At 50.2% G+C, this 13,788-nt stretch overlaps 1 protein-coding gene across 10 annotated transcripts in view; it reads right to left on the bottom strand.

The window, feature by feature from the left end:
• The window catches only part of tmprss4a (transmembrane serine protease 4a), a 58,249-nt gene that overhangs the window by 18,538 nt on the left and 25,923 nt on the right, over positions 1 to 13,788 (bottom strand). For all 10 annotated transcript variants that reach the window (XM_038778740.1, XM_038778737.1, XM_038778738.1 and 7 more), the window contains exons 3-6: positions 13,562 to 13,672; positions 10,448 to 10,600; positions 8,630 to 8,759; positions 6,790 to 6,891 (exon numbers count right to left, since the gene is read on the bottom strand). In XM_038778740.1, the coding sequence (XP_038634668.1) occupies positions 6,790 to 6,891; positions 8,630 to 8,759; positions 10,448 to 10,600; positions 13,562 to 13,672 (496 nt within the window). The remainder of the gene's footprint in view (positions 1 to 6,789; positions 6,892 to 8,629; positions 8,760 to 10,447; positions 10,601 to 13,561; positions 13,673 to 13,788) is intronic.

Here is a 13,788-nt window from a genome sequence, read left to right on the forward strand (position 1 = left end):
CTTAGCGTTACGGGCCCTCCATTGCGCTACGTCCGCTCCCTTAGCGCTATGTCCTCTCCCTTAGCGCTACGGGCCCTCCATTGCGCTACGTCCTCTCCCTTTGCTCTACGCCCTCTCCCTTTGTGCTACGACCTCTCCCTTTGCGCTACGACCTCTCCCTTTGCGCTACGTCCTCTCCCTTTGCGCTACGTCCTCTCCCTTTGCGCTACGCCCTCTCCCTTTGCGCTACGCCCTCTCCCTTTGTGCTACGTCCGCTCCCTTTGCGCTACGTCCGCTCCCTTTGCGCTACGTCCGCTCCCTTTGCGCTACGTCCTCTTCCCTTAGCGCTACAGGCCCTCCCTTTGCGTTACGTGCCCTCCATTGCGCTACGTCCTCTTCCCTTAGCGCTACGACCTCTCCCTTTGCGCTACGTCCTCTTCCCTTAGCGCTACGTCCGCTCCCTTTGCGCTACGTCCTCTCCCTTTGCGCTACAACCTCTCCCTTTGCGCTACGTCCTCTTCCCTTAGCGCTACGTCCTCTCCCTTTGCGCTACGTCCTCTCCCTTTGCGCTACGTCCTCTCCCTTTGCGCTACGACCTCTCCCTTTGCTCTACGTCCTCTCCCTTAGCGCTACGACCTCTCCCTTAGCGCTACGTCCTCTCCCTTTGCGCTACGTCCTCTCCCTTTGCGCTACGACCTCTCCCTTTGCGCTACGACCTCTCCCTTTGCGCTACGTCCTCTCCCTTTGCGCTACGACCTCTCCCTTTGCGCTACGTCCTCTCCCTTTGCTCTACGTCCTCTCCCTTTGCGCTACGTCCTCTCCTTTTGCGCTACGTCCGCTCCCTTTGCGCTACGTCCTCTCCCTTTGCGCTACGACCTCTCCCTTTGCGCTACGTCCGCTCCCTTTGCGCTACGTCCGCTCCCTTTGCGCTACGTCCTCTCCCTTTGCGCTACGTCCTCTCCCTTTGCGCTACGTCCTCTCCCTTTGCGCTACGTCCTCTCCCTTTGCGCTACGACCTCTCCCTTTGCGCTACGACCTCTCCCTTTGCGCTACGTCCTCTCCCTTTGCGCTATGACCTCTCCCTTTGCGCTATGTCCTCTTCCCTTTGCGCTACGACCTCTCCCTTTGCGCTACGCCCTCTCCCTTTGCGCTACGTCCTCTCCCTTTGCACTACGTCCTCTCCCTTTGCTCTACGTCCTCTCCCTTTGCGCTACGCCCTCTCCCTTTGCGCTACGTCCTCTCCCTTTGCGCTACGTCCTCTCCCTTTGCTCTACGTCCTCTCCCTTTGCTCTACGTCCTCTCCCTTTGCACTACGTCCTCTCCCTTTGCGCTACGTCCTCTCCCTTTGCACTACGTCCTCTCCCTTTGCGCTACGTCCTCACCCTTTGCGCTACGTCCTCACCCTTTGCGCTACGACCTCTCCCTTTGCGCTATGTCCTATCCCTTTGCGCTACGACCTCTCCCTTTGCGCTACGTCCTCTCCCTTTGCGCTACGTCCTCTCCCTTTGCCCTACGTGCCCTCCCTTTGCCCTACGTCCTCTCCCTTTGCCCTACGTCCCCTCCCTTTGCGCTACGTCCCCTCCCTTTGCGCTACGTCCTCTCCCTTTGCGCTACGACCTCTCCCTTTGCGCTACGTCCTCTCCCTTTGCCCTACGTCCCCTCCCTTTGCGCTACGTCCCCTCCCTTTGCGCTACGTCCTCTCCCTTTGCGCTATGCTATTCTACAATTCAGGGAATGAAATTCCTCCCCTCTCTATACATCTCGGTTGCAATATTAAAAAAAAATCCTCCAGCAATTAATCTGGGCCAAAGTTATAACGTGATGTGACTATGGTCAAAACGAGAACAAACTCAAAAATAAATAGGAGACTTTGTTGAAGGAAGTCACGTGGGCCGGGATTCTCCGGTATCCGGCGGGCGGGCCGTACCGGCGCCGAGGAGTGGCGTGAACCACTCCGGCGTTGGGGCGCCCGGAAGGTGCAGAATCCTCCGCACCTTCGGGGGCTATGCCGGGGCCGGCAGGGTTGGCGCATGCACGGGAGCGCTGGCGTGATCCCAGCACATGCGGAGGGGATTTCTTCTCCGCGCCGGCTATCACGGAGCTTCACAGCAGCCGGCACAGAGAGAAAGAATGCCCCCACGGCACAGGCCCGCCTGCAGATCGGTGGGCTCCAATCGCGGGCCAGGCCACCATCCCCCCCCCCCCCCCCCCCCCCCCGGGGGGGGGGGCCAGAACTCCGGCACCCTCCCCCCTTCCGGGGCCAGATCTCCCCCCCCCCCCCCAGAAACCCCCCCCCCCCCCACCCCCCCCGAGGACCCCGCAGGCCGCCCGCAGACCAAGGTCCCGCCGGTAAGGACCTTGTGTAATTTACGGCAGCTGGACAGGCCGAAAACCAGCGGCCGGAGCGGAGAATTGCCAGGGGGGCCGCTGCCAACGGCCCCCGACAAAAAAAAACGGCACTGGAGAATTCGGCGGCCGGCGTCGGGGCGGGATTCACGCCCTCGCCCCACCGGCGATTCTCCTGCCCAGCAGGGGGTCGGAGAACCGCGCCTGGCAGTAAGGGCTGCCCTCCTCAAGACGGGAGATTGGACTAGGATTCACAACTCTCCAGTGCCGGGAATTACAGAATAATCTCCTGAACATGACGACAAGCAAACCTAGCGGAGAGGTCATGAAATATCATGAAGATATTCCTTTCCATCATCAATAAATGCTCATAACTTCATAGAATCATATCATAGAATTTACAGTGCAGAAGGCCATTCGGCCCATCAAGTCTGCCCTGGCCCTTGAAAAGAGCACTCAACTGTTGTATTCTCTATTCTGCTTTATCGGCTTGGCTGGGATGGTAGTGTTGAATAAAGAACACAAAGCTTGGTTAACGTACAAACAATACATTTATTACACTACTAACCAAGATTCGTTCACATTCCTAAAGAAGGTTACTTTATAAAACTATGCTATCTCTAATTTACAGAACTCTCAAGTATACAAATGCTCTCTATGCCTGACTATCGTATCCAACTGCCTCCTAACTCTCAACTCCTAATCATATCATCGACTAATCCCAGAATCCCCTCGTCACATGATATATATGACTGCTCTGTGGTTCCCTCTAGTGGTAAGAAGCATCATCATTAACTTGTTAACTCTTTACATCCCAGTCAATATACATATCATTGCACCAACTTAAGCCCAGGTCTCCACCATATCCCTGTAGCCCAGTAACCCCACCTAACCTTTTAGACACTAAGGATTAATTTAGCTCGATGGCCACGTTGGCGCGATTGCAGCACGCATCCAATGGTACTTAGTGGCAGAAATTAGTCCCCAGCGTGTTTAACCCGCCGTGATGTGCCAGTTACATGCAACACTCACCGCACCAACAATAAAAACATCAGCATTCTACAAAAGCATTTCTTAAACAGTGTTATGGTGACCCATTTGGGACAATATCAGATACCAGGTCCAGCAGCATCACCTTGCTGCAAACTGGATTTGCCTTCTGGGCTTGTACATTTCCCCCAAGCCTGGTAATTTTGTTTTTTTATTTGTTCACGGGGTGTGGGCATCGCAGGCTGGGCATTTATTGCCCATCCCTAATTGCCCTTGAGGGGGCAGTCAGCCACATTGCTGTGGCTCTCACGCGTCAGCCAGACCAGATAAGGATGGCAGATTTCCTTCCCTAAAAGGACGTTAGTGAACCAGATGGGTTTTTACAACAATGGTTTCATTAATTCCACATTTTTATTGAATTCAAATTTCACCATCTGCAGTGGCGGGATTTGAACCCAGGTCCCCAGAGCGTTACCCTGGGTTTCCGGTTTACTAGTCCAGTGACAATACAACTATGCCACTGTTTCCCCAGGGCCCAGGTAGCTTAGAAAAAAAAATTGTCCTTCTTTCCAGCTACAGAAAAGAAGGAAGCAGAAACAGAAGCCTCCAGGCATCGACAGCCACCAACTGGAGCAAGCATCAAAGGCTTCTTTTTCTAAATTTAGACAACCCAATTATATCTTATCCAAATTAAGGGGCAATTTAGTGTGACCAATCCACCTGCCCTGCACCTCTTTATGGGTTGTGGGGGTGAGACCCACGCAGACACGGGGATAATGCGCCAACTCCACTCGGACAGTGACCTGGGGCCGGGATCGAACCCGGGTCCTCGGCGCTGTGAGGCAGCAGTGCTAACCACTGCGCCACCGTGGCGCCCACAAGCAGCATCACAATCTGCAGCTCTGAATTGCCCTCACAACTAAAAAGGCCAAATTTCGTATTAGCAATAGCCTTCAGCTATGAAGCTAAAGGCTGCTCACGGTCAAAGGGAGTTGAAAGTGTACTTCAGCATATAACCAAGAGCAGGCTCTGCCCTGTAGGTTTTAGTGGGACAGACAGGCAGCAGCTATGGGCTGTCACAGTACATAAAGATGGCTTGAAGGCCTCACAGATGAAAAGTCTCTGCCCCCCTGGCTCGGGGTCAACCCACGACCTCGAGCACTTCAGCACCCCCCCCCCCCGAAAAAAGCCCAACCCCCCCCCCCCCAAACTCCGAGCGCTGGGGTAGCACATCCTCAGTTCCCCTCAGCAGCTATTGCGTCAGCTTCCTGTTTTTAAAAAGGAGTACTGAACGACGGTCACGTGAATTCTCGCCGGTTAATTCCCAAGAGAACATTACATTCAACTCCAATCTCGCTAATGAGGTTGAAATTCATGCAAGTGAACATCTGGGCTTGATCTGGAGCTCACGACCGGGAGGGGGCCGGTTAGAAGACAAACTGATGCTCCCAGCACAATTTTGGCCTTTCCTGCTCATTTAAAAAACATTTTAATCAATACATTTTCACATAACATACAAAAAGATCAAGCAGAAACATACAACTTTTTAGAAAAATATCCCAGAACCCAGCCCCACCTTTCCCGTAGATACCCAGAACCCACCACCCCCCCCAGACAATTGCTGACGACAGCCAGCTCCTTAAAGATGGTAACGAACGGCAGCCGCCTGGAGTAAAACACCTCCTCCAATACCCTTATGGCATATCTCCTCTTTTCCATAGACAGGAATTCTGACCAATCCCCCCCCCAACGATGCTTGAGCAAAGCTGATGCCCTCCATCCGGGCAAGACTCGCCTTCGGATTGTTAGAGAGGCGGAGGCCAAGACGTCAGCCTTCTTCCACTCCTGCAGCGCCAACAAGTCTGATGCTCCAAAGATCGGCACCATTGGACACAGCTCCACTCTTTCCAGAATCTCCAACATTGGCTCGAAGAAGGTGGCGGCATGGTGGCACAGCGGTTAGCACTGCTGCCTCACGGCATCGAGGACCCGGGTTTTATCCTGGCCCCGGGTCATTGTCCGCGTGGAGTTTGCACATTCTCACATTCTCCCGGTGTCTGTGTAGGTCTCACCACAACGACCCAAAAGATGTGCAGGGTAAGTGGATTGACCATGCTAAATTGCCCCTTAATTGGAAAATTTGTTTTAAAAAATTGTCTCTCAAAGGCAGCCCAGAACTGAATCAACTTAGGGCAGGACAAAAACATGAGGGCAGTTCGCTAGTCCCTTCAAGCAATGCTCACATCTATCCTCTACACCCAGAAAGAACCCACAAACATGTGCCCTGGTCAAGTGCGCCCTCTGTACCAGTTTAAACTGAATCAAACTCAGTCAAGAGCAAAACCCAACTCTTCCTCTCCCATTTTCACTTTACTTTCTTCAGCAAATCTCTCTCTCCATGAACTTCCCACAAATATCTGAAATCCTCCCTTCCCCCATCTCATCAACAGACAGCACCCGATCCACAAGAGAAGGAGGCGGCAACCGAAGAAATGAAAGAGTTTCTTTTGCACAAAGATCTGTACCTGTAAATACCTAAAAACATTCCCTCCCGGGGGTTGGAACGTCTCCAACAATTCCTCGACCCCAGCAAACCTACCCTTCATGAACAAGTCCCTAAATCTCTTTGCCCCTCCCTCTTCCAGACTTTCCTGCTATTTAACTGGCGTGCCCAGATCCACAGGAGACAACGCGGTAATTAAATCACACCCAATTAGCATAATTAAGCATGGCTCACTGATCCTTCTGCTCGTTACAAAAACCACCCAATTTTTATTGGCTTCAAAAGGAATGAGAATCAGGCACATTCAATAAAAGGAAAGCTAACCTCCTCCCTCTGAGGAGGGCAAACTACCCACATTTGATCACCATGCAATTCTTCAAAGTAACAAACCCGGGCAGCACGGTGGCCTAGTGGTTAGCACAACCGCCTCACGGCGCTGGGGTCCCAGGTTCGATCCCGGCTCTGGGTCACTGTCTGTGTGGAGTTTGCACATTCTCCCCGTGTCTGCGTGGGTTTCGCCCCCACAACCCAAAATGTGCAGAGTAGGTGTATTGGCCACTCTAAATTGCCCCTTAATTGGAAAAAATAATTGGATAATCTAAATTTTTTTTTTTTAAATTTTTTTTTAAAAAGTAACAAACCCATCCGAACATGTCCGCAAAGCTCAGTTCAGTTCTGGACGCCAACTTGTCCCCAGAGGAACCAGGAGATGCAGAAATAAGGAACCTGCACCGGGCCTCCTATTGCTAAACCCAGATTGCCCCACCTCTAGAATATGTTGAGGCAAATTCCATTTGCAAATTAGAATCTAAAATCTAAAACCCACCCCCAACAAAACAATCCCACCCATTCCCACAACCAGTGCCAAACATTGGCGTGCTTTAAGACACGGGAGATTAAATCGGCCATCGCCTCTGCTGCACACGGGCTCATTGATCAATGTAGAGCGACAGTAACCAGGTTCTACTCACCCTTCCATTAACGCATCCCGAATAGAAGCAGGGTTGGTGCCTTTTTTGATTATCACGTTCGAGGGCCAAAGACCCATTTCCACAGGAATACCTGTCGGGTTTCTGCAGAGCAAAAATATGTGTTAAACAAACCCTTCCAAACATGGGACAATGTGTCATAGCCACTGTTTACAGAAACTACCCGCCATGTTTGTTTAATCCAGGTTGCAACTTGATGTGATTTAGCAACGTTACTGATGCTTGGATACCAAAGCTACAAACTCAGGAACAGTGCGACATTGTGCTCGAGCATGGTCTTTGCGGATCGATGTTGCTGCTTGAAGGGGGCAGGGCCAAGCATCGTGGGGAAGTGGAAGACTTGGGGACCCAATTTCAAAATCCCTGCTGCCGAGTTTCTGCATCCTCACTTCCAAACTCAGTTTTCTAATGTCAGCTCCCAGTGTATAATCACCCTTCTCTGCCCTCTCTCCAATACCTGGGTGTGAATAATGCCCAGTATGGTATCCAGTACTCCAAACCAGCTTTCTGTATAAATTCCATCATCCCTTTTCATCTGTGCATGAAAGCTTGAGTTTATAGAACCCAAGGTCCTCCATGTTCTCTTTAGTATTGCTCTACACTGTCCCAACGCTTATCTATCCAACAGCCTCCTTAGTTCTCACTCCTGAGCCCTGTCAGGGTGGTAGGGGCATAGGGGTGGCACAGTGGTTAGCACTGCTGCCTCAGCGCCATGGACCCTGCCTTGGGCGATTGTGCAAACTCCACACAGACATTCTTCCAGTGTCTGCATGGGTTTCCTTAAGGCTCTCTGGCTTCTTCCCACAATCCAAAGATGTGCAAGTTAGGTGGATTGGCCATGATAAATTGCCCTTCAGTGTCCAGGAATGTACAGGTTAGGTTATGGGGATAGGGCGGGGGAGTGGGCCTAGGTAGAGGGCTCTTTCAGAGGGTCCGTGCAGTCTTGTTGGGCCAAATGGCCTCCTTCGTCTGCACTGTAGGAATTCTTTGGTTCTATAAGTAACACCATTTACATTACCACATGAATATCTACATTAAACATCTGTCTCATCAACTCAAAACTACTCAGGTCTTTCCATATTCCAGCAGCTTGTCCCAGCATGTAGGGTCTCCCAGGTTGCCATCACTTCCTTCAGCTGAGTTTGGTCTGCCTGTCCAAGTGGATCGGCCCGGGTTTGTTTTCTCTGGAGCAGAGAAGACTGAGGGGTGATCTGATTGAGGTGCCCAAGATTATGAGGGGCATGGCAGGGTGGATAGGGAGCAGCTTAGTTGAAGGGTCAGTTACAAGGGGGACACAAGTTCAAAGTGAGGGGTCAGAGGGTTTTGGGGGGGATTTGAGGAAAAACATTTTTACCCAGAGGGTGGTGACGGTCTGGAATACATGGCCTGGGAGGGTGGTAGAGGCGGGTTACCTCACATCCTTTACAAAGTACCTGGATGAGCACTTGGCACGACATAACATTCAAGGCTACGGGACAAGTGCTGGCAAGTGGGGGTAGGTGGGCAGGGTGTTGGGGGGGGGGGGCTCCATTCCTCACCTCAGGGTGTTCATTGGCTCAAGAGATAATAAATATTTTAAAATTTCAGTCAAAGTCACAATGTTTGCGGCACAGCAAGACTCCACAAATTCCAAGGCCATCTGTTTAAGTGAGGTCAGTTGGGGTATTTGGGCCAGGGCATCAAGGGGTTAAGCTTCCTGCTCCTCTTCAAAATAAAAACCATGAGGTCATTCATGTCCCCCACAGAGAACATGGTACCGCTATTGCATATCTCATCCGAAAGGCATGGGGAGAGAAGCAGAATTGAACATTCGCCACTCTACCTTGAGTAACCCAACTGTTTGCATGTTACTTCGGCAAGTTTAGGCTGCCAGTTGTCATAACACACACTCTTCCATTGCTGGGTTTTCAAATCTTTCACTTGTAGAATGGAGTGGAGTCCGTATATTCGCACTGAAAAGGGGACACAACAAGTCATCACTGCCATTGGATGAACAGCAACATGAAACACACACAAAATGCGCGCACACAATGCGCACACACACACACAAAATGCGCGCGCGCACACACACACACACAAAATGCGCGCGCGCACACACACACACAAAATGCGCGCGCGCACACACACACACACACACAAAATGCGCGCGCGCACACACACACACACACACAAAATGCGCGCGCGCACACACACACACACAAAATGCGCGCGCGCACACACACACACACAAAATGCGCGCGCGCACACACACACACACAAAATGCGCGCGCGCGCACACACACACACAAAATGCGCGCGCGCGCACACACACACAAAATGCGCGCGCGCGCACACACACACACAAAATGCGCGCGCACACACACACACAAAATGCGCGCGCACACACACACACAAAATGCGCGCGCACACACACACACAAAATGCGCGCGCGCACACACACACAAAATGCGCGCGCACACACACAAAATGCGCGCGCACACACACACACAAAATGCGCGCGCACACACACACAAAATGCGCGCACACACACACACAAAATGCGCGCACACACACACACAAAATGCGCGCACACACACACAAAATGCGCGCACACACACACAAAATGCGCGCACACACACACAAAATGCGCGCACACACACACACAAAATGCGCGCACACACACATACAAAATGCGCACACCCACACAAAATGCGCGCACACACCCACACAAAATGCGCGCACACACCCACACAAAATGCGCGCACACACCCACACAAAATGCGCGCACACACCCACACAAAATGCGCGCACACACCCACACAAAATGCGCGCACACACACACACAAAATGCGCGCACACACACACACAAAATGCGCGCACACACACACAAAATGCGCGCACACACACACAAAATGCGCGCACACACACACACAAAATGCGCGCACACACAAAATGCGCGCACACACACACAAAATGCGCGCGCACACACAAAATGCGCGCGCACACACACAAAATGCGCGCACACACACACAAAATGCGCGCACACACACACACAAAATGCGCGCACACACACACACAAAATGCGCGCACACACACACACAAAATGCGCGCACACACACACACACAAAATGCGCGCACACACACACACAAAATGCGCGCACACACACACACAAAATGCGCGCACACACACACACAAAATGCGCGCACACACACACAAAATGCGCGCACACACACAAAATGCACGCACACACACACAAAATGTGCGCACACACACACAAAATGCGCGCACACACACACAAAATGCACACACACACACACAAAATGCACACACACACACAAATGCACACACACACACAAAATGCACACACACACACAAAATGCACACACACACACAAAATGCACACACACACACAAAATGCACACACACACACAAAATGCACACACACACACAAAATGCACACACACACACAAAATGCACACACACACACAAAATGCACACACACACACACACAAAATGCACACACACACACACACAAAATGCACACACACACACACAAAATGCACACACACACACAAAATGCACACACGCACAAAATGCACACACGCACAAAATGCACACACGCACAAAATGCACACACGCACACACGGATTCTTTGCTTACCTGGGAATTGATCGCGGAATGTGATGTTCATCACACAGTCCAGCTCGTCTTCGCCTTCAGAACAATCAGCGATTCCATTACACTGCGAATCGCGAGGAATGAACTTGGAGGTTTTGGAACAGAAGAAATAATACGTATCGATGGCAACCTTCACTGCAAAAAGAGAGAATGATGCTGATTAAACATCAATTGGTATGTGGTTGTCCCAGTGTTGGTCCTTTGGGCTGTTCTGCTCGAAGTTGTGGACTCAGTAACAGTCCAATAACTTTAAGAAAGAACACAATTGCACTGGAAACAGTTCAGAGAAAGTTGACCCCAGTTCTGAGAAAGTTCCCAGATGGGAGGAGGCAGGTTGGAGGAAACATTAGGCAGGCTGGCCTGTATCCTTTGGAGGTCAGCAGAATGAAAAATGTCATGGAAGTGTCCCTTTAAGAAATGTTTTTGTCTTATCACATGGCTTCAGTGATGTCATTGTGTGGGTGGAGCTGGGCTGTGGCTCCGAGTTTTACTTTCGCTTTGAGTATGAACTGGTTGGTCCTGCACAGGTTGAAAAGCTCTCCATCTGCATTTCAAAAGCTGTTTCCAGACTGCTTGATAACTTGAAGGGATTCAAATTTGCTATTTTGGTATCCATACCAAGTCTTAAAGAAAGTAAGAGTACTGTTTGTTGGCCCACACCTTTGAAAAGGGGGTTTCTGGTTTCTGGGATCTTGTTATTAAATTGGAACAGTTAAAGGGGGAAATTTATTAAGTTATACATAGATTACTGTAGCTGTGTGGGGTACTTATATTGGTAGTTGATAAAAACACTTACTGTGTATGTTTTTAAAAATGTTAACTAAATTCGTAGAATAAAGCTTGATTTTGATTAAAAGTGCTTAAGGCCTCTGTTGAATAACACCTGAAAGACAGGTCCTTGTCCTCATCGAAAGCAAAATCAATAAACAGTTACAGGTCAGGTGAACTCTATGATATACTTTGAAGTTTTCTAAACCCTGGTCCTTAACAAAGGTGATCTTACTGAAACGTAAAGAGACTGGCACCCAGAGTTTCTGCTGTTACTGTTACCTTATATGGCAACAGGTTATATTCAGAGTACCAGAGATGGGACACCATGGGCGGGCTCAGGTGACCTCTCAAAGGGTCATCAACTGGACCATTGGATGTTGAGACCCCCTCCTGAGGCATCCTTGGCTTGAGGAAATGGTGAACGGGGGAGGGGGGGGGGAATAGGCACCCGAGGCATATCAGCAGTGAAGACACTAGGCAGAGGCAATTGAGACATTCAAGGGGGAAGGGAGATAGAAGCTGCCTGCGAGCCTAACGTTCATGACAACGAACCAGAGGGATTCAAGAAAACGGACCCACAGTTCAATCAAGCCACCTTTACGGGTAGCAGTCTCCTCGCCATTAAGACACCCAGGCAAAACTTTGATTGAAACACTGGTCAAAGTATCTGAGATTTTACAGATACAACAGGCTGCTGGGAAGATGTTTCTCCTGGTGTAGGAGACTAGAACGAGGGGGCACAGTTGGAAAATAAGGGGTCTCCTATTTAAGATGGGGATGGGGAGAATTCTTTTCTCCAAGTGGTCACAGGTATGTGGGATTCTATTCCTCAGGGTACTGGAGGCCAGGTCACAGAGTATGTTTAAGACCGAGTTAGATAGATTCTTGATCGACAATCATTGAATTAACAGTGCAGAAGGAGGCCAGTCAGCCCACAGAGTCTGCACCGGCCCTTGGAAAGAGAACGCTACCTAAGCCCACACCTCCACCCTATCCCCGTAACCCCACCTAACCGTTTTGGACACTAAGGGCAATTTAGTGTGGCCAACCCACTTAGCCTGCACATCTTTGGACTGTGGGAGGAAACCGGAGCACCCGGAGGAAACCCACGCAGACACCGGGAGAACGTGCAGACGCCGCACGTGAATCGAACCTGGGACCCTGGCATTGTGAAGTAACAGTGCTAACCACTGTGCTACCGTGTCGCTTCATTTATGTTCATTTGTTAAGCAAATATTCGCCATCCTGGAACAATAAGCTCCAGCTATGGAGACTTCACAGAAGAAGGGGCCCAGATTGGGAAGCATCTAAAAAACCCTTCACTACTTAACTGACTTCTGACAAGGCGGCAAAAGCAACGCCAGGAATCCACTCCGAGGAATGGGAAAAGGGTAACCAGGATTCCTTCTCCCAGTTACAGTCCAGTCATTACTTCCGACAACAGTCTGCAGATGGACAGCAGCGAAGTAAAGGACAGGGAAAAGCTTTCAGCTGGATTTGGGAGAACTTTCTTGCTGGTCTTGAGCTCTAACCTTTTCTTTGGATTTTATTTGTTTCGTATAAACAGCAGCGGTAAACAGGATGGTGTTCCCCCAATCATCAGACTAAGCACATGACTTCACACCATCATAACTGACAACCATCCATATAAGGGCATTTGACAACCCTGGACAAAACGGGAAAATCCCATCATCTGTACTCATCTCAAGGCTCAAATCAGCTTGCCTTGATTATGGAGGTGACGCAAGGAGCTGATCGATCAATGGAGTCAAGGTACAGATCAACCAGATTCAACTAATTGATAGAAACATTAGCTCAGTTTCTCTCTCCCCAGATGCTGTCAGACCTGCTGGATAGTGACGTTTAAGGGGCATCTTGACAAATACATGAATAGGATGGGAATAGAGGGATATGGATCCCGGAAGTGTAGACGATTTTCGATTAGACGGGCAGCATGGTCGGTGCAGGCTTGGAGGGCCGAAGGGCCTGTTGCTGTGCTGTACATTTCTTTGTTTATCCAGAATTTTCTGCTTTTATCTCAGATTTCCAGCATCTGCAGCATTCTGCTTTTATCTGATTGTTATCCTATTGGGGGAATGTGTACCTCTGTGTCGGTGGGTGACAGGCAAGATGGGATCAGAAAGCAGTGATACTCTACACAGACCATTATCCCCTCGAGGCTTGTAACCCGCGTTTGCTGGTGAGTGACGGACGTGGTGGGACTGGACCACAGCTCAACATTTCAAACAGTGGATTGGTGAAGACGAAGAGCAGAGTGAGGAGAAATATCTTACACTAACTTCTTGAACAAGGAAAGCAACTTACCAAAATAAATGACGATTGCAAGAATTGCTACAACCGTAAGGACCGTCAGCACAGTTATAATGATTTTCTTCTTTGACATCTTGCTACAGCATGGTGAACTGGGAGCCATTTCTGGAGATTAGAAAATATTATTTATTTATGTGTGGGTCATGCAAACTAGCCCAACATTCACTGACTGCAAAGGAGGAAAGAGCTGGCGACTGGACGGGTTGCATGGGTACATCTCG

This window comes from Scyliorhinus canicula, chromosome 19, assembly GCF_902713615.1.
Source record: "Scyliorhinus canicula chromosome 19, sScyCan1.1, whole genome shotgun sequence".
Lineage (NCBI taxonomy): Eukaryota > Metazoa > Chordata > Chondrichthyes > Carcharhiniformes > Scyliorhinidae > Scyliorhinus > Scyliorhinus canicula.